Genomic DNA, 25,038 nt, shown 5'->3' with positions numbered 1-25,038 from the left:
GAACTTAATTTTGACTTAATACCAATTACAGTAATCAAAATGCAAAGTAACGGTTGAGGAACGACGCATAAAGTAAGCCACAGAGGGCGCTAACCAGTAACAACACAGCCCAAACCACTCCCTTTCATTATTAGTGAGGAACTCTGGGAAAACATGGCTGCTTCCTGCACTTACCTCGTAGGACAGAATTAATAAACCTACTTTCTGTGATCTTGTCATTCCCCGAACAAAACTTTTATTTATACAAGTCACGTCAAAACGTTGTCAAGAGCTAGCCATGGAGAAAAGAGGCAGCGTCGACAGTCTCGGCTCTAAACAATCTTCTTCGAGACAGCCAAGTGTAGATTCATTGTCCAGGTGGGGCACGGCTTAATTCTGCATTATCTTTACACTACTTTACTAGCTCATTAGAAGGTAGCGTGATAGCTAACAACACTAACTCGTCTGCCTTGCACTCTGCGGGATAATAATTCGACTCTAAAAGTTATCGAGCTAGATAAATGACACATTGATGAAACGGACATCAATCCACAGACTCTTACAAGCAGTGATGCAAGGTTTTGTCATGTTACTGAATCGTCAATGTTCTTTGTTGACAGCACCTCAACCTCTCGTTCAGATCGGTCCTCTCAAACCAAACCTCCTTCTTCGGCAATGTCTTCAGACTCGGTCTCCACTGCAGAGTTCTCCCCAGAGTTGCGGGTGGGTAGCATCAAGATAGTAACACACTAGACATGTAGCTGGAGCCACAACACAATAATGTCCGTTTTAAAATGTGATTAAGCAGTTCTAAGGCTTGCATACTTCTTGATCTTTTTAGGGAAAGCCCATAGCTGTTGCAAAGGTATGTAACTCATTCTCTTTTTGAACGAGATGGATGGCTAATTCATAGAATCCGAGTGTGATATTTCAACTCTGTTTTATAGGTTCTCAGGGATGCAAGTAAAGAGGAACCACAGTTACTGCCAAAAGAGACTGTCCAACACATGAGTAGGTGGTTGGGTGTTAATAGATTACTGGTGTGCTACTAAAACACTGAATTTATTATTCATTGCTCTTATCTACAGCCAAAGACGTCACCTACATCTGCCCTTTCATTGGAGCACTGAGGGGAATGCTGACAGTCACCAACTATAGACTTTTCTTCAAATGCATGGATAGGGTATGTTTGGTTGACCACGGTTGACTTTCTCCAGTCGTGTTCGACAGCGTGACTTCACATTCATGATCAATTTTCCCGAAGCACGTCCCTTATCTTCTGTGCCGTCCGTCTTGGCGCTCAGGAGCCTGCGTTTCTGCTCGACCTGCCCCTGGGAGTCGTGAGCCGCGTGGAAAAGATCGGCGGGGCTTCGAGTCGTGGTGAAGTCTCCTACGGACTGGTCTGCAAGGTGAGTCCCAGCTCTGGGAATGAGACACATTCTGGTCTGCTCCAGCATACCGTTTCCTCGAAAGAGTTTGAAATCTAACGGCAGGAATTCACCCCCCCCCCCCTCTGCACAGGATCTTCGAAATCTGCGGTTTGCACACAAGCAGACGGAAGACTCGCTCAGGAAATCAATTTTTGAGGTCCTGATGAAATTTGCCTTTCCTGTTTCCAATGGACTGGTGAGTGAGTCTCAAGAAGTCTCTGCCAATCTGTTGGCATGAGGGCATATCTGGCATCCAAACCCACTAACCCGTTAAGTTACTCTCATCCCCTCTGTTCCGCCAGCCAATATTTGCCTTTGAGTACGGACAAGTCTTTCCAGAAAATGGCTGGAAGGTGTATGACGCCCAATCGGAATACAAAAGACAGGTACGTCAGATCAAAACCAATCGAAGATGACCTTACTGCAGTTCAGACTTACGCTAGTTTGTTTGTTTGTTTATTAAGGATCCCCATTAGTATACACCATGGTGGAGATTATTCTTCCTGGGGTCCAGGCAAAAAATATTACAATACAATATAAATACATAAAATGCAGTACAGCATGATCAATTATCACAAACACACACGAGTAGGTGGAGGTAGTGAAGAGGTCTTGATGGTTACTGATGGAAGAGTGTGTGTTCTGCGGCCAGGGTTTGCCTAACGAGAGCTGGAGGGTGACCAAAGTGAACGATCACTACGAGGTGTGCGACACGTACCCCTCCACCCTGGTGGTCCCGGTCAACATCCCCGACGAGGAGCTGAAGAGGGTGTCCGCCTTCCGAGCCAAGGGCCGTATCCCCGTAAGCTTCCCTCGCGACCGAACCCAACCTCACCCCAAATCCCCACCCTCCTCTTGGTGTACTGTGACCTCCCCCCCAGCCACCAAGTGTGAGGTATTGTCTTAGCGAGCGTCTGTGGTGCCGCGCGCAGGTTCTGTCCTGGATCCACCCGGAGACCCAGGCCACGGTGACCCGCTGCAGCCAGCCCATGGTGGGCGTCAACGGCAAGCGCAGCAAAGAGGACGAGAAGTACCTCCAGGCCATCATGGACGCCAATGCTCAGTCCCACAAGCTCTTCATCTTCGACGCCAGGCCCAGCGTCAACGCAGCTGCTAACAAGGCGAGCACGCAACGCTGCAATGTGCCGTAGTTCCTCTCGCGGATAGGTTTTGCTGCGTAAACTACTATTTCACTGGACTTTTTGGAAACGTTTCTTTATTGTAATATAGATCTTTTTGTTTTTCTTTTTTTTCTAATAATAATGTAATTGTCTGTCTGCCTCAGATGAAAGGGGGTGGGTATGAGAGTGAGGATGCCTATCAGAATGCTGAGCTGGTCTTCTTGGACATCCATAACATCCATGTGATGCGCGAGTCACTACGCAAGCTTAAGGAGGTGGTCTACCCCAATATCGAGGAATCCCATTGGCTCTCCAACCTCGAGTCCACTCATTGGCTGGAGCATATCAAGGTGAGGATATCCTCCCAACGAGAGAACATGCGGACCACGGTCTCAAGGTGCGCTCGAGACGACCCCGAGCCAGCCGGTGTTGACCCGTGTGTTTTTTTCCTGTGCAGCTGATCCTCGCAGGGGCACTGCGTATCGCCGACAAGGTGGAGTCTGGGAAGACCTCGGTGGTGGTGCACTGCAGCGACGGCTGGGACCGCACGGCTCAGCTCACCTCGCTGGCCATGCTGATGCTGGACGGACACTACCGCACCATCCGGGGCTTCCAGGTGCTGCTGGAGAAGGAGTGGCTGAGCTTCGGACACCGTTTCCAGCTGGTAAACACCCCTTCTCTGCCCCCCTCCCCCCAGACCATGGATGTTCCACACACTCCATACACCAACCCGCAACCGGTAGAATGGCTGCTAGGAATGACCAGCAACATTTGGATTGTTTCCCAATCTCTGTGAGTCTGCCATGGTTCCTGGCAGCTTCAAACTTCCTGTTTTTTGGGGAGGGTTTGCTGTTAAGCCAGTCACATGATTTCCTGGGCTCTTCCTCCTCTCTTTCTCTCCTTGTAGAGGCTGGGCCACGGGGACAAGAACCACACAGATGCAGACCGCTCTCCTGTGTTCCTCCAGTTCATCGACTGCGTGTGGCAGATGACGCGGCAGGTGTGCAACAGCAGGGGGCGCTAATGTGTCATCGACCTTACTTCCTGTGCTATCACCCGCGGGTTGTAATTTCCCCTTTTGCTGTCTGAAGTTCCCTGCAGCGTTCGAGTTCAACGAGTACTTCCTGGTCACCATCCTAGACCACCTGTACAGCTGCCTGTTTGGGACATTCCTGTGCAACAGTGAACAGCAGAGGGTCAAAGAGGTATGCAGTTTTGGCAGTGTCACTGCCCCTAATGTATTTTCTCATTTGTACACAAATCGGAACTTTGATTCAAAGTTAGCAACGTACATTCCATCTTTTTGTTTTGGCAGGAAATTCCCAAGAAGACTGTGTCTCTGTGGTCGTACATTAACAGCCAGCTGGAGGATTTCACCAACCCTCTGTACGTGAACTACTCCAACCACGTGCTGTTCCCTGTGGTCAGCATGCGCCACCTGGAGCTCTGGGTGGGCTACTACATCCGCTGGAACCCTCGCATGAGGCCGCAGGTCAGCAGAAACGACCTCGTTGTCGTCCTAGGACAGAGGTCTTCAACCCTGGTCCTCAGCGACTCCCCTGTCCTGCACGTTTTAGATGTTTCCCTGCTCCAACACACCCGATTCAAGTGAATGGGTCGTTATCTAGTTACGTGTAGGCAGAAGCCTGTTAACGACCATTCATTTGAATCGGGTGTGTTGGAGCAGGGAAACATCTAAAACGTGCAGGACAGGGGGTCCCTGAGGACTAAGGTTGAAGACCTCTGTCCTAGGAGGAACGATGATAAGAGTAGTCTTACACTTACTACTAGCTGTAATTGTTTGGTAGGAATCAACAGTTCAGACCGAAATGCCCTCTTCTCGATGATTGATCCTGGGTTGATTGATCCTGGGTTGATTGATCCTGGGTTGATTGATCCTGGGTTGAGTTTCCGTTTGGTCTCAGTGTTTATCTCCCGGTCTCCTTGTCTCAGGAGCCCGTGCACCAGCGATACAAGGAGCTCCTTGCCAAGCGGGCGGAGCTTCAGAAGAGGGTGGAGGAGCTGCAGCGAGAAGTGACCAATCGCTCGGCCTCCTCTTCCTCCGAGAGGGCGGGGTCTCCAACCCGCTCCATTACTCCGGTGCAGACCTTCGTTTGACACGAGTGAACCAGCGGATGGTGGGTGGTAGAGTACCTTAAAGGTAGGGGTGTCCCATCACAAGATGGTGTCAGATTCACAACCAGTAGACCACACTGTAGAAGGTCTGTCTGGTTTGGTTCGTGTTTAGGATAAAACACTGCTATAGGAATCCATCACCAAATGTCTGTAGAATCAGAGTTTTGGCTTGGCTGCATCTCTCTGCTGCTCCCAAAGCTGGGTTCTAGAAGGGTCTGCAATACATAGAGCTGGCTGTCTGTCTCAGACCACCTCGCTATAGCCATACTCTACTGCACTGACCCCCTATGAGGGCCACAAAGATGACATGCAAACTTAGTACTATTAGAAAAATGAAACAAGCACTCTCAAACACCAAGTATGCTTTTCAGCATATATGCCTTTCTGCTTATTCAGTATTCATGCATTTGTTTATTTAAAGTTAGGGACACTAATAGATAGTTGGAAGTTCAAGACTATATTGAAACACTCATTCCTTTTGTTATGACGAGTCATGTTAGCCACCAAGCATTAAAACGTACGCTAAGATTTTAAGTTTTTGTCTACTTAACATATCTGTAACAAATGTTGTTTTGAGGTCACTTGAGGTGACTTGACCAAAAATGGCTCTAGAAAATGCCGGATTCTTTCTTTTTTACCTGAGGGTGTGAATGTTTTTAGAATACTGCTAATTTTCTTTACTAATAGATTGCAAAGCCTTGGTTTAGGATTCTTTACATATATTTTTTTTGTAATTGTCCTTTTGGCCTTACTTGAAAATGTATACTCGAGCTCTAACATAAATATATAACTAACTAACTCAAATGCAAGGGAGAAAGAAATGTGATTAACGTTTGCTGAGCTGGTGCAAGGATTTGTTGTGGTGTAGATTGTGTTAAAAAGTAGTAGTATGAATGTACTTGGAAAACATTGCCTTGTTTTGTTCATACATATGTTGTCTGGAATTGTTACATTTTAGACTGTCCAATATTTTTGACTACAGTGTGCTTTGTAAGAGTTTTTAAACGGTTGTTTGATAAGTGCTACTTACTTTGTAATCTTTCAGTTGAATGTTTATTGGGACTTTCATTGATGTACTTGAACAAGCAGCCTATTTAGACAAATACTAATTTCGACAAAACAAGGTATTTGTGGGTTGTTTGGAGACTCACAAACAGCATGCCTGCCTTGTACAAAACTAATTTAAAACACTGACAGGATGTATTTTATGTGTGCTATTTGGAAACATGAAGATATGGACAAAAATCACATTTCAACACAGTAAAATAGTTGATTTGTGCTGTTGTTAGGTAGACATGCTGTGTGTCCAATTGTGTGTAGAGTCTCTGCATGTCTCAATCAAATTCTAAACAGGATGCTTGATGAAGTGGTCGTTGTCTTCCAACTTTATTCACTTAATTCTTCCTGTGTCTCTCACTAATTTATAATTTCTCAACAAACTGGTCTGGCCATCTGTAGAATAATTTTGTCAAAGACTGTTTTTTATTGAATCACATTCATTATCTAGATTCTAAATGTTTATGAGTTTGGATTCCATTTATTTTGTAGGATTGTGTTAGATACAGCTAGATGAAATATTATGTTCAGTCCATATTCTTAAACATGTATATTGATATACAGTGCTACATGTGTAAACCACAGCATAATTATGTCACTCTGATCCATCGTAGTCTACTACACTACAGCATATAAACATATTTAAATAACATCTCCTGTATGGGTTTTTCATTTCCAATTTCAAAGTTGATTTGAACATATTTAATCATTAACAGAGAGTCACATAATACAAAAATAAAAAAAGCTTTAGAAATGCACCCCTGTTGATTGGCTGAGACGTTCGTCTACTCCCTTGTTTCAAATGTTCATCCCGCGCACGGATGAGACGTCATGACTGGCTATTCTCTTTCTTTTGTAGTTGTTACCCACATCCGTTCCGAATGACGACGACGCTGATCCAAAAAGAAAGGGAAAACAGCTAGCTAACTACAGCTGGCTAAGAACAGTGTTAAAACTCAATTCAAATCACAACCTTTGTGGTATTTTACTAATTCTATACCAACATTTATGACTGTTCATGTGAAACTACTTTGGTTATTGAGCTAGCAGTAAGCAGTGATATGCATTGGATAGATTTAGCTGTTTATTTACCGTTAGCCTAGCTATTATAGCTTGCTAGCCAGCCACAGAGCGTATGCTACCCAGCTAACTTAGCAAGCTACCAAAGACATTGTAGTGACTAGGTGACTAACGACAGTCAGCTAGCTATCCAAGCTAGCTAGTTCATTTGTTCTTTTATTCGTGGTTTTCTCCCGGTAATAATGGCAACATCGGCCCTGTACGCCTGCACGAAGTGTAACCAGCGGTATCCTTTCGAAGAACTGTCGCAGGGACAGCAACTGTGCAAGGTTGGGAAGTGTGTGTGTGTGTGGGTGCTTGCACCAACCAACTAGCCCTAGGTATCTTGCCAAAAATCGGGCAAAATGAATGGCTACGTAGCATGCTAAGTGGCTTAACAGGCGTATGCGTGGCTGCTCTCTGTAGTACAGATGTGGAAATCCATATTTGCGTGTGGCTAGCTAGCTAACGTTAGCTAGAATCGGCCAATTTGCGTACACACGATGAAATTGTCAGCCTACATTACATTATGTAACATCTTGATCCTTTCAGCCTAGACACGCAAATGGCAGCCTAAATCTTGGTAGATAATGACATAGAACAGCGGACAGTTGCCTTGCCTGGGTGATTCTAATGGCATCGATCTTTTCTATGTCCCTTGTTTAATTAGAGGCCAATAGACAATAACTGTATAGAGACCCTAACGTTATTGTTGGTATGGCAGTTGTTGGGAGTACAGTCAATAACTGCCACTCCTAAGAAAGTACATGTCCAACTATTTCTGTGTGTATTTTCAAATTACAACCGTGATCAGTTTATTGTTCATGTTTTGTCTAAAAGTTGCCATTAAAAGTAAGCAGAAGTGACAATATGAATCACGTTAACACTCTTTTTTGTTTCTTGTGTAAATATAGGAGTGCCGTATTGCCCATCCCATTGTGAAGTGTACATACTGCAGGTCTGAGTTTCAGCAAGAGAGGTATGAGATTTATGGTGAACATTATATTGCCAAAACACAATTTGAATATCTAATGACTTACAATAGCTACAGGTATATTGTGATTTTCCATGCTGTTATTTGCCTCATGTATTTTAAATGAGTGAAACATTTATTTTGTGGATGATGTGCTAAAGTAAGCATCCGTATGTGCTCCTTCTACAGCAAAACAAACACGATTTGCAAGAAGTGTGCCCAGAACGTTAAGCAGTTTGGGACGGTAATTCACTTTTAAAATTTCCGTTTACAAAGCCTTTTTTTTTCTATTTTTTTTACAAAAACTAACCAACAAAATCCCATTACGTCACACACGGAGATCCCTAACTCCCTTTCCCTCCATATCGTTTCTCTTGTAGCCCAAACCCTGCCAGTACTGTAACATCATTGCGGCGTTCATCGGGACAAAGTGCCAGCGCTGTACCAACTCAGAGAAGAAATATGGCCCTCCGCAGACCTGTGAGCAGTGCAAACAGCAGTGCGCCTTTGACCGCAAGGAGGAGGGAAGGAGAAAGGTACGCACACGCAATTCGCTTTGCACCGTGAGGTAATCCTGTTTTTTTTTAAATTCATTTGTATCATTGAATATTAACGTCAAGCTTTCGTTTCCGCCTGTCCTCTCTCCGTCTCTGGTTCCCACCCACCCCCCCCACCCCGGCCCCCCACTACCCCGCCAGGTGGACGGTAAGCTGCTGTGCTGGCTCTGCACGCTGTCCTACCGCCGGGTCCTGCAGAAGACCAAGGAGCAGAGGAAGGGCTTCAGCTCCAACTCGTCCTCGCTCAACGAGAAGGACCACCACGCCAGGCAGCACCACCACCATCACCACCACCACCAACACAGACACAGCAGCTCCCACCACAAGTAGGCCCGGCCGCCTGCTCTCTTTTAACGCCATTCGCGAGGCGTCTGTTGGTCTTTGACTCTGATATCGGGTTTCCCCCTCTGATGTAACCTAGAGGGATACGTCCTCCATCCGGTTGTGGTGTTTTAGTTTGTGTGTTTGTCCCCCTTGTGGAACAGACTCAGCGGGAGCCTCAGTCCAGAGCAGGAGCAGGGACTGTGGAAGCAGAGGTGAGACACGCTCTCTCTCTGTCTCTCTCTGTCTGTCTCTCTCTCTCTGTCTGTCTCTCTGTCTCTGTCTCTCTATCTCTCTCTGTCTCTGTCTGTCTCTGTCTCTCTCTGTCTCTGTCTCTCTCTCTGTCTGTCTCTCTCTGTCTCTCTCTCTGTCTCTCTCTCTCTGTCTCCCCCTCCTCACCTTTTCCTGCTCCCTGTTGATCGTTACATAGCACCTATTTGGAATGTTTGGAGGTACAGTTATGTAAGCCCCACGGGGCACTCTGGGACATGGCCAGGCGCCGTTTGAGTCTCTGTGTCTAAAGTTGTCGATCCCTGTTGATTCTCTCCCCCCCTCCCATTCTCAGCCATAAATCCTCTTCAATCCAGAAGGAGACTCCAAAGAAGAAACCAAAACTGGAGATGAAGCCATCCAATGGGGACAGGTATGGGACGGTCGTTACGGTGGCCAATTCACCCGCACACACGGTTCAAGTCAGGCCACGCTGCCTACACTCTTGTCACACCAATGTGTGATGTCCACGATGAGTTGGACCCTTTTGTATTTGCCTTTGCTGTTTCGTTGAAGAGTGTTGATGCTATTTTTTCTGGCGGCCGTACCAAATCAGCTGCCGTTTGTTGAAACCGGGCTCTCCTTTTCATCACGGTCGTAAAGGCAGCTTTTCTGGGCAGCGGGACTAGAATGCACAGCCCTTTAACAGATTCACATCCATATGACATGTAGGTCGCCCTGGCCCAAGGTGACACAAGGCGGCCCTTGTGCGCGTTCTCCCACCCTAACAACATCCATCCCTGCCTCTGTCTCTCACATCAGTAGTTCCATCACCCAATCCATGGATTCTGGCGGAACAGACAACTTTATCCTCATCAGTCAGCTGAAGGAGGAAGTGATGTCATTAAAGAGACTCTTACAGCAGAGGGATCAGACCATTCTGGAGAAGGACCGGAAGGTAAAGCACACGCGCAGAAACGATGAGATGGGGGCTATATATACACCCCCCAAAAAACTCCTCAACGCTAGCTTGATCATGCCTTATTGATTCCTATGCCTTTCCCCCGTAGCTCACCGAGCTGAAGGCAGACTTCCAGTACCAGGAGTCCAACATGAGGGTCAAGATGAACAACATGGAGAAGGCACACAAAGAGGCCATGGAACTGTTACAGGTGAGGAAAAAAATAAATAACCCGCACTGCAGAAATGCTCATTTGGTTTTCAAAGCCAAGCGTTAACACGTTCACTCCCCCTTCTCGTGTCTTGTCTTCCCGCCAGGCTAAAAACCGAGAGCTGATGAAACAGGTGGCCGCCCTCTCGAAGGGCAAGAAGTTTGACAGGACAGGGAGTTCACTGCTGTTGCCCTAACAACAAGTCCTACCCGCGGTAGCTCTGAGGCTTCATTGTTGTAGCACTGTGAAGGTCTGATGCCGTTCTCTACCCACCCCCCTTTATTCCCTATTCCACCGTTTCCTCAATTTATTGCCATCGTGTTCAATTATGGTTTATCCGTCGCTAACGCAGTAACCATGCTGTACATGGAAACCTGTTTTTGTGTCGACCCGTTGTTTTTTTTCCCCCCTTTTCCACCAAGGCCGTTTTTAGGGCCGGTTCGAAACCGGCGCCTAATCTCGAACCTTCTTTGCATTTAAAAGGACCAGGCAAGGACAACGGACTCCAAAGCGGGTAATCGAGACCAGCTCTTAGTGGATCTAGAACTGTTCGTCAGTGTCTGCGCGCAGGACCATCGTGATCATGGCTTGATCTATCTCGAAATCGTCACCTGCAGCCCCCGTGTAGGGCATTCACAAAACAAATGTAAACAAAAAAAAACGTTGTGGCTAGCGGGTGCCATCAAACCACCCTTTTATCGGTTTATTGTAAACAGACAATGCAAACAAGGTCTCTAATAGCTAACACAACTAGCTAGCAGCACATATATTTCCCAGAGCGGAGATGTACTCAGTGGAAAAGCGAATTGACGTTCGGCCACGTTTCACTACCGTAGCTCAAATACATAGGGCCACCCTAACCCTGCTGTGGAACCTTCCTGCTGGTAGCATGTTCCGATTGGTAGCAAAAAATGAGCGGGCACCAATTTGCAGTAGGTTTAGCTAGCTACCCATCAGCATGCTAGCAGCAGGTTAATACTGCACAGCAAGGTTATGGTAAGGGGTTAGCCCTGTATTATAGTTTGCTCTACGGTAGCAAAATCGGATGCAGTAGCATAAAATGGCAGAACACCGGCACCAGCAGTAGCCCAGGTGCAGAACTAGGTTTGCGTTGGTGGAAAGGGGGGGGGGGGGGGGGGGGATGTTGGAGGACACTGGAACTGTTGGACGTGTTCTCTGTCAGGTGATTTTTTTGTCTATGGGTCTCTGGGTGACTTTGGAAGCAGGAGAGGAGGGAACGCCCTCATATTTACACTGCCCGGGGGAGAAACGACAAGGTCTGCTTCATATCTGTCGCAGAAACGTCACGGTTCCGCTCCATCCCGACGGATGTCATGCAATTTATTTATTCAATTGTGTTTCTTTCAACTTACTATTATGTTTACTCGCCACATACTCAGAGAGAACATCTTCCCACATTTTGGGGATTTTACAATTCGTGTATAATATTAAGTTCTATTTTTCTATATGGACATGATTCTGGAAGAAGCCTCCTCTTCATTGGAGGCCCCTTCTCAACTTTAATATGTATGCAACTGTCGAAAGGGTGACCATGACCACAGCGTTGCTGGCCAGCAGGCAGAGAAGTCCAAAACCAACCAATGAGAACACGGAGATCTTTTGAAAAACCAACCTATGAGAACATGGGAGATCTTTTGAAATCTTGTTTTGTAGAGAGACTTGATCCCTGGCTGCTCTCTTTCTCACTGTGTGGCGGCTGTGGCTTTGCTGTTTCTCCGTAGTGGAACGATTGTAATAATGCATGACTTACTGCCATATACAGGTTGGCATTGTGGTCTCATGTACTGTAATGTACTTTTAGACTTTTTCTCCCGCCCTTTTAAATAGTTTTTTAAGAATCACATGTAAAGGTATTACAGGGGTCAGCCTAATGTATTTAAAATGTATTGCTTGTGTCGGTTTTAGTGAGTGTTTGTAAGGTAAGGCTGGTTGACGATAAACACATGTAGAATATGCTTTTTAAATAAACATCCTACACTTTACAGCTCTTTGGACCTTAAGAGCTGGTTTCATACTGTGGTGTACAAGATCACTTTTGTACTTTTTCCAAACCCAATGTTTGAAAAATATTAAATATGGTTGAAAAGGTTTTCGTGTGTGTTTTTGTTGTCGTGTCATTGGGAAGTTCTGCAAAGGCCTTTTGTTCCTTGTTTATTCCCCTAGCAGTCTCCAAATAGGCCTTTAGGTGGCACTAAAGGTACTTTCCAACATCAAGTAAAACCGTGAGTCTCACATGACTGATTCAGGATTTGTTGCCTTTCTCAATGTTTCTCACAGTTTTGAAGTAATTCACGTTATTCTATTTTCCTGATAAAAAGGGTTATCTCTTCTGCGTAAAGCACATGATCTGGAAGTCATTCAATTTGATACGCACAAAGCAAAACGGATGAATGGGTGAAGGCTCAAACCGTTTAGCCCAGGCAGAGATAACGTTCTATTTGAGCCCATTGGGTTGTTATGTTGAGATTGGTGTCAGCAGTCAAGAATGTGGATCAATGCAGATGGAACCTTGGGTCAACGCATGGAGGTTCTACTCCAAGCGTCAAATCTCCTTTGTTTTGTGTCGATGGTATCTTCACCCTTCATTCATTTGGTCTCTACAAACAATATATTTGTCTGAAAGAATAATCTGGATAATTCAAGGCAATTTGAGTTTATTGTGGGAGAGCAACCCATCTGTACCAAATGACAGTGAACAACAATACATTGGAATGGAAGGAAAATGAATTCATGTCACGAGTTTCACAGAGCCCTAAAGTTATGTAACGCTCTTAAGACGGGGTGAACGTCCAAGGACCCAGATTGGGTGTGGCAGCCTGTCCCCTGAGAGGTTGACCACCAGACATCTGCTCTGACTCAGTGTTGCGTTCAACCTACAGAAGCGTCATTGTAGACCCAGCTGATAGGAGCATTGATCTGGACAAAATAAACAGCAAGATCACTTTTAGGATTATTTCAAAGTGGATGGTTGTCAGCTCCAAACAAGCAAAGCCATGTTACAATAAGATGCACTATAGAAACACACATTTGACTGAAGTACAAGACTGCCAACAGGTAGCATGTTGACACCCTGCTTTGGAAATCTTCAGAGTAAAAGAAACTACCCATGTCAGGTTGTTGAGTAACTCTTTGGTGTTACATTTAGTCATTTGGCAGACGCTCTTATCCAGAGCGACTTACAGTAAATACAGGGAGATTCCCCCTGAGGCAAGTAGGGTGTAGTGCCTTGTCCAAGGACACAATGTCATTTTTTGCACGGCCAGTTAACCTTCTGATTAATTGCCCGACTCCCTAACCGCTCAACCGTCTGACCACCGTATAGCGGGGTTGCTTTGTGTGAGTCATACACTTTTCTTCCACGTATCAGCTAAGCTCTGTTTACTTCGCTTTGAATGGACTATTTTTTTCTGGGTCCAAAGTGTTGCTTTTTTTTTTGTCCAGACAAACAATGTATATGAGGCAGATTTGTTTCTTATTCCACGGGGTTTAAGACAATCTTAAGATTTTGCTTTTATGTACGTAATAAAAAATAATAAACTAATCATGATTCTAACCCATATGTATTCTGACAGTCTAGAATAGATTTGATTATCTGAAGAATTCTCAAGATAAAACATTTGATCAAATATGAATTTTGATTTTAGTACAATTGTGACTACGGCTCTTACTTTTCACAACAGTTTAACTAAATATATGAGGACTCATCATAGCTTCAGACAAAATAAAGATATTCTATGAAACAGTGAATTTACATTTCAGTTCAGTAGGATGTGTCCTGCATTGACTGAGTGAATGAATGAATGACGATCACCATCATCGACATACTCTACCGTGTAATCTAATCAATCAATGCTGATGATGTCACTCAGACCAAATATAGGCTGATGACAACATCAGTCAAGATTAATCCCGAGAGACAGGGATGTCTTCGACTGGTTTGTTTGATGACTTTTGGTCTTTGACCAAAACTAGGCCATTTGTTTGTAGGCCAATGACATGTCTTCTGTGTAATGATCTACACGAGAAGAGGTCCTGTGTGTCTGGTTGCTGTGTTAAGAACTATGTGATTACTTCAGGTTCGGTGTGACATTAATGAAGTGGAATTGAGCCCAGTCACACACAATTGCCTGACTTTAAGGTGTGCACATGAGATTGGTCTTAAAAAGAATGAATTGAAAGAGAATAGGGGAATACAAAATCGAAGGGGCTTGATCTAGAAACGACACGTTTTTACGTTTGTTTACTGTGCATTGCCTACCTTCCGTAGTGAGTCCAGTTTTGTGTTGTATCGAAGGGGAAGTGAGAGGACTTGGTGTCAACCATTACAAGAAAAACAACAGGACTGTAATTAGTCACATGGTCAGCCTCAGAGTCAGCTGATATGACTGTGTTCTTGTTGCTGGGCGAGACATACAAGAGGAAGGTGCGATGAACTGAATTCTGCGTGTGTGGTTTGGTCTGAATTTCTGCTGAGCTATTTTTTCTTATCACCACAACACTAACGTGCTGACACAGTGTGTGCATGTTTCTCGGCTCATCTACACTTCAACTTGGGATGTCTGGCATGGAAAGAGCTGTTCAAAGAGAAAGTTTATGATGTAAATAACCGGACCAAAGAGGGCCTTTATCATATTTTACAAGGGGCCCACCATCACTTCCACAGCCATGCAGCCATCATGAGGCCGGGTTTCCTTCTGTGTAGTACAGGGTCTCTGGTTTCAATAAGAAAATAAATGTTGTATTCTCAAGCACTGTGTGTGATGTATGCATCTTTTATTTATAAACGATTCAGACTACAATAACACAATGTGAAATAACTTATCTTCTACACACATACATTCAGATTATTGCATAACAGCGTACAAAAAACATGTTTTACGTGACACAAACAGTGAGGATAGTTGGCCTACTTATGGTTGTATAGCCTTCTTTATTTAACCACTCTTAAAGGGGGTTCTGTTTAATGTTGTTTTTGGATCGAATAGGCAAAAATGCGGGTTGTGGAAAGTTGTTGAACTAGCAAGCACACCCCTCTGCGGGCTATGAGTTTTCATTGGCTTGTGGGTGTGTCGTGCTTTCTGCGGAGCAAAGTTGGAAGTTCGCGCACCGAGGCGCTTGGCGTTGTGTGGGAAGTGAGACTGGGGAGGACGGAGCCACCGAAGACCACTCTCAAGAAAAGGCTTCGTAGTTCAACAACTTTTCGGTCTCCCCATCTCCTACCCACCACCGCCACACATGCGACAACGTGGAGTACTGTATTTTTTACAGAACGCCGAGAAGCAAAGGACGGTCTTGCTTTTTCTTTTATCTCTGCTACCAACATGAGTGTCAGTCCGGACTCCTTCACCTCCCCCAACCCGTTCCACATCTGTAACATCTGTCAGAAGGTGATAAGCAAAAAGGTAGGCTATTTACAACGTTGGAAGACTATTGTGGTAGTTCTAATCATTGCTCAGCCATGGCTCCATCAGTTGTAATTCTTTCTGTTGATCCTATAGTTCTACATGGTCAATCCTAAATCCTACCCCCAAAAATACCTATTACAAATGTCGTAAGGCAACATGGTTGACAAATATTAAGTAATGCATTTCAATAATTGCATTACAGGATTACTTTAAAGAAAGGATTGCAGTTTTCATGGTAATAGCATTGCTATGACTGCAACACATTATGTCTGCACAATGTTTGGCAAGGTACTAAACAAGGCCAGTCCTTTTTTTTATGGGTAAAACATTTCAAGCATTTCGAGCATGAATGTTTCAATCAGGTTTCATGACGTCTACTAAACATAATACTTCGTAAATGTAAATCTGTCTTCTCTCTAGTTACCCCTCCCTCACTTTCTGTCTCTCTCTAGTGCCCTCTTTCCTTGAGAGCTATTCTTGGAGCCCGTTACTCCAGTCTAGGTACATATGACCCACTTTTATATAGTGGTGGTGCCATCAAAAGCTATAAAAAGGGTGACATCAAGACCAGTATGTATCTCCCTGGCAATTGACCTCTCTTATCTTGGCAGACAGTTAACTAGTTGCAATATAACTCTGATTGTATTCACTGAAATGTGAACATTTAGCATGTTTAGTGTGCAGAAGTATAGAAGATGGAAATCTTTGGATAGCTCATGGTATGAAGTTGTATGATAGGTTCCTGGTTCGTCCTAATTTGATTTGAAGCCAGACTGGCTGGGAAGGACTAGTGGTGATTTTAGACCCTTTTTTAGGGGTGCTCAAGCATCTCAGCACCCCAAAAAAAAAAAAAAAAAAAAAAAAAGATTATTGTTTATTATCATTTGATGCTGGTAGTTCATGTAGAAAGGGACATCCTTAGTTTTTTCATTCATTCATTCATTCATTCATTCATTCATTCATTCAATGTTTTGCATAATAATACATAAATGAATTCATTGTTATCCAGTGAAATTAGGGATTTATTAGCAAGGGGGTTTTACACTTTTGCAAGGCACTGTATTCATGTCACATTCTCATTGGGGGCTGAGCACACCTAAAAGTCTGATCCTAGAATCGCCCCTGGTGCTGGCCTGTAAGGAATGCGTTACAGATATATTCTGGGACCATTTGATACCCTGTCAAATTTGAACCCACCTCCTGCAGTTCTATCCTTTTCCTATATCTGAAAGAAAAGTTCCTTCTTGAAAATCTCAAACCAGACTGGTGAAGACCAATGTGAATAGAGGATGTGCCTTGTCTTATCATGTAGAATAATTAGGCTGCTGATATACCTTGTTTTTTTTTTTACAACGTTTTGTTCTACTGGTAAATCATAAACTTAAACTGCCATTCCCTCTCAGACATTCTCTCTTACAAATCCATACCCCAAACAGATATAATTCATGTAGTATGAATCTGGGCCAAACAGCAGGCTCACAACTTAACAAAAACAGGTATTTGTCATCGAAAACGAATCACAAACTCAGCATTTATGAGAGAAACAACAAGGCACAAGGGCATTCAGATTGATTATCCAGAGATTACAGGGATAAGCCATCAGACAGGGCTTGTTTTCTACAGGGCTTTCAGGGACTTTCCTGACAAACATCGTTGAGGACAAAAGAAGGGAGTTTGTTTATGGTGTCCACTGAGATTTCATGAATTATTGCTGCTTTAGCAGGACGGTGGCTCAAACTTTCATATGGACCCAGGTTGCGCGAGGTGGATTCGTATTTACGGAATCTGGGACTTATTTGCCTTTATTCATTTGTGTTTTTCTCTGGTCGCGCGTTTATTCTATCGATCAATTCTCATCCTCCACACATAATGGGCCAGACTTACAAATAGAGAGGGAGGGAGGGAGAGAGAGAGGGGGAGGGAGAGATGGAGGGAGGGTGCGAGGTGAAATAGAGAACTAGAAGGGCCGTATGACACTAACAGGGTCCTCCTACAGTCTGACCTGGCCTGTACGCAGGGCTTCAACCCAATTAGCTAAATTCACAGGAAATTGCCTGTCAGTGGACAGAGAGCACATTCAAAGGTATGTTACGTAACGAGACATATGCCACTGGAACAGAGCTACCTCTCTCTCTCTTTCAGATCCCTTTCTCACACATATCAGTTCACGCGCACACACACACACACACGCACACACACACACACACACACACACACACAGACACACACTTTGAGCAACCTTCATACAGCATGCATGCCATCTACTCTGTTCCCCTGAACTTTGGCTCATCATTTATTAACCATCTATCTACATTAGATTTATAGTCAACTTGTTATGAAGATATGAAAAAAATAAAAGAAAAATGATTATAGACATTCATGCATTCTCCGTGTGCTGCTCTTAGGTAATTGTGACTCAACGTCATGGTGCAAAAGGTGGGTCACAATGACCCAAAGGCAGCACAAGGGTTAAATTACTGGGGCCAAACAATCATAATGGCTTCCAAACCAAGACAACCTTTGTCCATTTGGCCACGTCTGTTCTTATGATACAAGCCAGCTATCACATTCATGTCTAGTTCAATGGGTCTGTTAACTTCATTGTCACTTCAGCACTTGTATTGTATATATCACTGTATTATAACCCATAACTACTGGTCATACAGTCCAAATCACACATTTTTACACACACACACACACACACACATACACACACGCACACACAAACACACAGAGAGAGAGAGAGAGAGAGAGAGAGAGAGAGAGAGAGAGAGAGAGAGAGAGAGAGAGAGAGAGAGAGAGAGAGAGAGAGAGAGAGAGAGAGAGAGAGAGAGAGAGAGAGAGAGAGAGAGAGAGAGAGAGAGAGAGAGAGAGAGAGAGAGAGAGAGAGAGAGAGAGAGAGAGAGAGAGAGAGAGAGAGAGAGAGAGAGAGAGAGAGAGAGAGAGAGAGAGAGAGAGAGAGAGAGAGAGAGAGAGAGAGAGGAGAGAGAGGAGGAGAGAGAGAGAGAGAGAGAGAGAGAGAGAGAGAGAGGAGGAGAGAGAGAGAGAGAGAGAGAGAGAGAGAGAGAGAGAGAGAGAGAGAGAGACACAAAACCACCAATGGGAACCATAAAGGTGTTTTTTTTCTATCTTCACTCTGCCCAGGCCTTGTTCTCGATGTTCCTGGGCTAATGTGTGTGCACACTGGCTGTTTGCTCATCTCCAAAGGTTACAACAGGAGTGGCTTACCTTACCTCTGAGCAAACGAACTGACGCACAAACCCCCCCGGTGTTACATGTCATACCCCACACACCTATACACGGCCTCCTTTTAGGCCCACCTGTTCATATTTAGTCTGCCCTGTATATTCTGGCTAATTGCGATCCGAGTTCATGAGCTCAGCCAGCATGTCTGAGAGTGCACGGGCACTGTGGATGGTTGGATGTTGTTAAAGGGCACTGAGCTGATCCATTCTCTCTCTCTCTCTCTCTCTCTCTCTCTCTCTCTCTCTCTCTCTCTCGCCCTTCTTGTCCTTTGTCAGGAAAATGGCGTCCGTGTACCTCGACCCTTCTCCAGTGGACCCAGTGACTTCATTCCAAAGGAGGAGGTGAGAAAAATCCCCCTTTCTCTTGCTTCTCGGGAGGGGGGCGGAGCTTTCTCCTTCTCACTCTGTTAATCCCTTTATACGTATGTGCCATGACCCTTTAAACTCAAGCCTGCCAGGTCATCTGAAACATGTAGCTGGAGTTACCATTTCGCGTCAAAAAGATATTGATCGTTTTTAGCCCTGTAAGAGTCTATTGATATTGTTATATAGATCTCAAAGCCCTTTCAATAAAAACACGAAAAAACATTGACGAAAAATGCATTAAGTTCCCTACTTATGCATCCCTCTTCCCACCATTCTCCCGTCGTGCGGCCCTCAGTTCGACGAGGCGTCGACCGTCGACCCCCTCACGGAACAGCTGCTGGCTGAAGCGTTCTCCTCCGGGGGCCGCGTGGACCACCTGACCCAGGTGATGGGACTGCACCCCCCTTACCTGGAGTCCTTTCTGCACAGCCAGTTCTACCTGCTCCGGATGGATGGACCGCTTCCCCTACACTGCCGCCACTACATCGCCATCATGGTAAGACCCTCCCCTGACGTGCGGTTCACCGTCACAGTGTTGTGTGTCGGGGCTACGTGTGCCACTCGGCGTGCCACGCGGTTTGCGCTGATCCTCAGGGTGAGACCTCTGAAGCGCGTTGGGGGGAGCAGTCAGGGGTGGGGGGGTTCAGGGGTCGCCGCGGGTTGCCCACGAAGGGGAATGTCTCACCGAGGCTGCAGAAAACCTCGTAGACGAACCTCGCCTGAACCACAACTCTGTTGACACATTTTCCTGTCAACCAAAGTCTCCTCCTGTCTCTGGTGTGTGATGTTTCCCCTGCCTGGCAGGGGGGGGGGGGGTTAAACTTTAGCCCAGATGCCTGGTGTCTCCGGGTTAGGTGCCGGATTGGATTTATGTGTGGACTCTAGGAGTAAGTGCTCCGTAGATATTCAGCAAGCCTGCACTTGCCTGTACGGAGGTGTAATGGACACCCGACGTCTCTGTGGTGCTGTGCCAGAAATGTTGCTCCTCCCTCCTTCCTTCCCTCCCTCCCTCCCCCACCCACACCCCCCCCCCACCAGCACAGCTCCAGGGCAACCTACCCATCTCCTGGCGTGACCTCACCAGACCTACATTAATCTTCCCACTCAGTCTCGATGAAACCGGACAGAGAAATGCCGTGGCGCTCGAATGTGTCGCTGTTGAGTTTATGGGGCAAACCATATCATTGAAGCGCGTCTTTAAATTGGATTCTGTTCAATATGGACTGTATTCCGTAGCAAGTAGTAAAAACCGTCGAGAACCCGTAGTGATCTTGAACGTTTCCCCCAGGCAGCAGCGCGTCACCAGTGTTCCTTCCTGGTTACCCAACATGTGAGGGAGTTCTACAGGATAGGGGTGTGTCTGGACTGGCTGAAGGGCCTGCAATATGCCCCGCAGAGATTCAGGAACCTCAATGAGATCAACAAGATCCTGGCTCACAGGCCTTGGCTGATCACCAAGGAGCACATACAGGTTAGAACACACACAAACACACGTGCAAACATAAATCACAGAAAACATACACGCTATGTTGTCTAAAATCTTTTTATTCCCCTTCCTCCCTTCTGGTAGAACCTGGTGAAGACCAGCGAGCACAGCTGGTCTCTAGCGGAGCTGATTCACGCCCTGGTCCTGTTGGCCCACTTCCATGCCCTGGCCAGCTTTGTGTTCGGCAGTGGCATCAACCCAGAGGTGGAGCCCCAGAACGCCAACAGTTTCCAGTCCGTCTGCATCAGTAACTTCTGTTCGTGTGACCTAGCGAGCGACCATCACCTGGACCGCGAGGGCGTCTTCAGCAGCACCAGCCCAGGGGTGAGGAGAGGCCCGTGTGTGTGTTTAGAGAGAGCGTGTGCTCGCGTTTGTGTTTGACGACACCCCAATGCCGACGGCAGCCATCTTGATCGGCCCTTCCGTGGATTTCAGACCACCGACTCGGTGAGTGAGTTGGAGGCGCTGATGGTGAGGATGAAGAGGCTGCAGGAGGAGAGAGAGGAGGACGAGGCCTCCCAGGAAGAAATGGCCACCCGCTTCGAAAAGGAGAAGAAAGAGAGCCTCCTGGTGGGGTCTGGAGGTAATGCAGACACATCACGTCAGGTGGGAGTCTGGTGGGCTGAGCGGTTAGGGAATCGGGCTGTTATTCAAAAGGTTGCCGGTTCGATTCCCGGCCGTGCCGAATGACGTTGTGTCCTTGGGCACTTCACCCTACTTGCCTCGGGGGAATGTCCCTGTACTTCCTGTAAGTCGGTCTGGATAAGAGCGTCTGCTGAATGACAATGTAAATCCAAACTGCTCCTCGTGGTTCCTCAGAGCTATCGGCGAGGTTCTGTAAAGCACTTCGTCAGCCATCCGAGTTTACAGACGAGGCATTCGCACACACGCGTCGACCGATACAATGATATGCTTTGCGCATGCAATCTGTGTTCCAGATTTCAAGGATGAGGTGATGCCCATATCAAAGGTGTCCCGTTTTGTGGAGGATGCCACCTTTGGATACCAAGACTTTGCCCGACGTGGGGAGGACAACCCGCCGACGTTTAGAGCACAGGTTTGCCTCATCCCTTCGCCTTCTCCTTCCCATAGCCCAGAGGTGGGCAACCCTGGTCCTCGAGAGCCCCTGTCCTGCATGTTTTAGATGTTTCCCTGCTCCAGCACACCTGATTCAAATGAATGGTCATTACTCGGCTTCCACAGAGCTAGATAACGACCCATTCATTTGAAACAGGTGTGCTGGAGCAGGGAAACATCTAGAACATGCAGGACAGGGGCTCAGAGGACCCGAGGACAGAGGACCAGGGTTCCCCACCCCTGTCATATCCCAATTGTACCTTATAGCTTGAAGGCACAGCAGAATCGAGAAATCGAACTTTCTCCCTGTGTGTATGTATGTGTGTGTGTGCGCGCAGGATTACTCCTGGGAAGATCATGGATTCTCCCTGGTGAACAGGCTGTACTCGGACATCGGCCTCCTGCTGGACGAGAAGTTCCGGACGGCATGCGACCTGACCTACTACAACATGGCCAGCCACGAGGACGTGGACACCACCATGCTTCGAAGGGCTCTCTTCAACTACGTCCACTGCATGTACGGCATCAGGTAAGGACCGAGTCACCTCCACATCCACGCCCCTTCCGCACCCACGGCCGACCCTAAGGAGGCGTCGTTAGGAATGCGCGAAAGCGAGTCGGACGGCTGAGTGGTTAGGGAAACGGGCTATTGATCCGAGGGTTGCCGGTTTGATTCCCGGCCGTGCCAATTGATCTGTCCTTGGGCAAGGCACTTCACCCTACTTGCCTCGGGGGGGAATGTCCCTGTACTTACTGTAAGTCGTTCTGGATAAGAGCGTCTGCTCAATGACTACATGTAAAAGCTGCACGGTAGCTCATCAAGCGGTGCCCCCCCCACCCCCCCCCCCATCTGCAGGTATGATGACTACGACTACGGGGAGGTCAACCTGCTGTTGGAGCGCAGCCTGAAGGTTTACATCAAGACTGTCACTTGTTACCCGGAGAGAACTACGCGACGGATGTACGACAGCTACTGGCGCCAGTTCCGCCACTCGGAGAAGGTCGGTAACCACGGATACTTGCTTTCGGGGGGCGTTCAGGTGTCCGCTAAGGGGTCTGCGAGTTTAAAAGAGTTCAAGGTTTCGTTGTGGAATTGGAACGTCCATCGCTCATTTCTTGCTTTGTCCAAAGCACACTCATCCACAGACATGAAGAAAAAAAAAAAAATACTGAATGCTGATTGGTTCCTAACTAGGCCAGAGTTGACCCACGGTGGGGGTCATGCTGCTAGCTTGTGTTTATGCAGGAGGCCTTTAGTTCATGGGTACACTAGGGCTATTGAGAAGAAGCCACAGGAAAGAAAGACCTTGGCTGTTGGGGCATGCTGTTATGGTGTTTGGCTTTTCCAGGAGAGAGGCCCTAACTGTTGGCGTTTCAGGGGCTTCAGATGAAAGAACAACATGTTATATCATGTATAACTACAGCCCAGAACAAGAAGGATCAACTTCCTTGAAGCAAATCTCAGATTAATTTACCAAGTAAACATGGCAGTTCAGTCAGTTCATATTATTTTCGTTCTACAATAGGCTGTCAGGCTGGATCGTTTGGATTCAAATCAAGTTCAATAAAAAAAAAAAAAAAATATATATATATATATATATATATTATGAAATTAAATCGAGTTTGATTTGGAAATGTTGCTGAAGCTTTGAGACTTTTGCACGGCTGTACTGCAGATACGCACATGCGTCCAGGCTCGTAAATCCAGCCCTGTTATGTTGTGTCAGTGGAGTGGGATATGTATAGTATGTTAATCCTCTCCCTGCTGTGTCCCTGCAGGTCCATGTCAACCTGCTTCTGATGGAAGCCAGAATGCAGGCAGAACTATTATATGCCCTGCGTGCCATCACCCGCTACATGACCTGACCAGCCCGTCAACTGTCCACTCTGGCTTGACCGATGCCAGCCCCTGTCCTTTCCCCCACATCTCCCCAGCCGTCATAACTGTCCTTGGAACAGGAAGCAGAAATGTTTGTGTATCCGTCTCTGCCTTCTGTGCCTTGTCTGTCTGTCTGTGTCTGTGTCTGTCTGTCTGTATGGCGTGTGCCTTTAACATTGGCCTTTTCTAGTTAGATAGACACACCTTTTTAAAGTGTAGTGCAATATTTTGTAGAGATTCCCCTCCAAATGACTAAATATGCTAAAATGAAAGAAATCCTGTAAAGTGTATACAGAAATGGGCGCGATACAGGAGAGCACAAGTTTGTCTGTTCGTTCCTCCACCTAGCTCCATCCCAAGCTACTCCATTCAGAGGGAGGATTTTGAATAGCCATTAACAGTGTTAAAGAACTTTTTAATGCATCTCTGAATGTGTGCCTTTGTTTGACACTGTCCCTACGACGTTAGAAATGAGATGATACATTTATCTAGAGATCTGAGAGAGAATTATTTTTTTTGAGCTCTTGGATTTGTTTAAAAGTGCAATATATCTGTTTTCTTTTTAAAAAATAGATTTATAGATTTTATAATGATCTTTCTGTAACTGGAAAGGACAGAAAATGCCAACAGTCTTTTTTTGTGGAATAACATAATTGTTGTTAATCTGACAAATCACATGAATGAATGTTAAAGAAGTATTTCTCTGCATTGCTTACTTCATGCATCACAAAGCCCATCCTGACCTTAAACGTCTTTGTTCCATGTCTACAAGTATTCCATGATGGAATGTGAACCATGACATATTTTAAGATCTCCGAACAGATTCATCAAATATGGCAATTGCTTTTATGATGCTAAAAATCCATAGATAATCCTAAATGAATCTCTAAAGACAGGCCTGTAGTGGTGTGTAGTTTGTGTTTATCTTCCACATTTACCAAAGAATGTACAGAGTACAGGAGATAAATCAACAATAGGAATACTTCAAATCTAAAATAAGCTAGGCGTTCTTTTTATTTGGTTTTATAATTTGAAATGAGCACCTTGCAAGGGGAATTCTGCCGTCTTCTCAGTGTTTGAGTGACAAGCACTGAATGCTTATATCTTGTCCAGTCTATGGTTGTGAAACCATGATTCTTTTGTGAATGATTACTGCTCTTTGCACATGTGTATCTGCACATTATGGACCCAGCTACTAATGCCTGTGTGAATCAGCTCAAGCAGATCTTTACTGTTAAAAAAGATGTTGTAATTCCCAGTTAGAAAATGATTGCAATGTATTGCATACTTTCTTTCAAATGTAGCCTACTGCTTAAGACATTTCATTGTAATTGTGTAGCAGTCTGTCATAGCCATCACCAAAATATGATCACCTGGCTTGTGAGTTTACTTGTGTATGTAAAATGTGAAGTGTCAGAAGTATTGCTTGTTATGTTGCCAACATACCATATGTGAATGCTGTCATTTACTAAAAAAGTTCTTACATGTTTGTTAGTAACTTTTAGACTAAGCAGATCCACTCTAACTTAAGTCACGAAACATTTA

The 25,038-nt window shown here is 45.6% G+C and overlaps 3 protein-coding genes across 5 annotated transcripts; all 3 read left to right on the top strand.

The window, feature by feature from the left end:
• The first annotated feature begins 81 nt into the window (after positions 1-81).
• Positions 82-6,374, top strand: mtmr2 (myotubularin related protein 2). Of its 2 annotated transcripts, XM_084683560.1 has the most exons (16): positions 82-357; positions 600-702; positions 821-844; positions 927-990; positions 1,068-1,162; positions 1,284-1,388; positions 1,501-1,605; positions 1,712-1,795; positions 2,062-2,211; positions 2,342-2,530; positions 2,695-2,880; positions 2,988-3,194; positions 3,438-3,530; positions 3,622-3,735; positions 3,846-4,022; positions 4,484-6,374. In XM_084683560.1, the coding sequence occupies exons 1-16, from the start codon at positions 278-280 to the stop codon at positions 4,646-4,648; spliced, it is 1,941 nt and encodes a 646-aa protein (XP_084539686.1). In that variant the 5' UTR covers positions 82-277; the 3' UTR covers positions 4,649-6,374. The 2 variants fall into 2 exon arrangements, with proteins under 2 accessions (XP_084539686.1, XP_084539687.1); XM_084683561.1 differs by lacking the exon at positions 821-844.
• A 204-nt stretch (positions 6,375-6,578) lies between these two features.
• On the top strand, positions 6,579-12,125 carry fam76b (family with sequence similarity 76 member B). Of its 2 annotated transcripts, none has more exons than XM_084683564.1 (10): positions 6,579-7,071; positions 7,696-7,760; positions 7,944-7,998; positions 8,135-8,290; positions 8,453-8,637; positions 8,797-8,847; positions 9,198-9,275; positions 9,668-9,800; positions 9,913-10,014; positions 10,121-12,125. In XM_084683564.1, the coding sequence occupies exons 1-10, from the start codon at positions 6,985-6,987 to the stop codon at positions 10,208-10,210; spliced, it is 1,002 nt and encodes a 333-aa protein (XP_084539690.1). In that variant the 5' UTR covers positions 6,579-6,984; the 3' UTR covers positions 10,211-12,125. The 2 variants fall into 2 exon arrangements, with proteins under 2 accessions (XP_084539690.1, XP_084539689.1); XM_084683563.1 differs by having other exon boundaries at positions 6,580-7,071; positions 9,665-9,800.
• Positions 12,126-15,138: 3,013 nt separating this feature from the next.
• On the top strand, positions 15,139-24,404 carry LOC146246140 (sestrin-3-like). Its single transcript, XM_084684276.1, has 10 exons — positions 15,139-15,437; positions 18,962-19,027; positions 19,347-19,547; positions 20,340-20,522; positions 20,622-20,861; positions 20,973-21,120; positions 21,476-21,594; positions 21,953-22,143; positions 22,471-22,615; positions 23,394-24,404. Exons 1-10 carry the CDS (start codon positions 15,357-15,359, stop codon positions 23,478-23,480), a joined length of 1,461 nt encoding a protein of 486 aa, XP_084540402.1. The 5' UTR covers positions 15,139-15,356; the 3' UTR covers positions 23,481-24,404.
• The last annotated feature ends 634 nt before the right edge of the window (positions 24,405-25,038 follow it).

Source organism: Hypomesus nipponensis, chromosome 20, assembly GCF_054491055.1.
Source record: "Hypomesus nipponensis isolate SF chromosome 20, ASM5449105v1, whole genome shotgun sequence".
In the NCBI taxonomy this organism is placed as follows: Eukaryota; Metazoa; Chordata; class Actinopteri; order Osmeriformes; family Osmeridae; genus Hypomesus; species Hypomesus nipponensis.
This window is presented reverse-complemented; position numbering and strand designations above follow the sequence as displayed.

Bases quoted from the DNA above. Each gene is read 5' to 3' on its own strand.
- fam76b (XM_084683563.1), top strand. From the start codon at position 6,985: ATGGCAACATCGGCCCTGTACGCCTGCACGAAGTGTAACCAGCGGTAT. The intron at 7,072-7,695 runs GTTGGGAAGTGT...GTGTAAATATAG, and splicing joins AGGGACAGCAACTGTGCAAG to GAGTGCCGTATTGCCCATCC. The intron at 10,015-10,120 runs GTGAGGAAAAAA...TCTTCCCGCCAG, and splicing joins AGGCCATGGAACTGTTACAG to GCTAAAAACCGAGAGCTGAT.
- mtmr2 (XM_084683560.1), top strand. From the start codon at position 278: ATGGAGAAAAGAGGCAGCGTCGACAGTCTCGGCTCTAAACAATCTTCT. The intron at 845-926 runs GTATGTAACTCA...TCTGTTTTATAG, and splicing joins AGCCCATAGCTGTTGCAAAG to GTTCTCAGGGATGCAAGTAA. The intron at 3,195-3,437 runs GTAAACACCCCT...CTCTCCTTGTAG, and splicing joins TCGGACACCGTTTCCAGCTG to AGGCTGGGCCACGGGGACAA.
- LOC146246140 (XM_084684276.1), top strand. From the start codon at position 15,357: ATGAGTGTCAGTCCGGACTCCTTCACCTCCCCCAACCCGTTCCACATC. The intron at 19,548-20,339 runs GTAAGACCCTCC...CGTTTCCCCCAG, and splicing joins GCCACTACATCGCCATCATG to GCAGCAGCGCGTCACCAGTG. The intron at 22,616-23,393 runs GTCGGTAACCAC...GTGTCCCTGCAG, and splicing joins AGTTCCGCCACTCGGAGAAG to GTCCATGTCAACCTGCTTCT.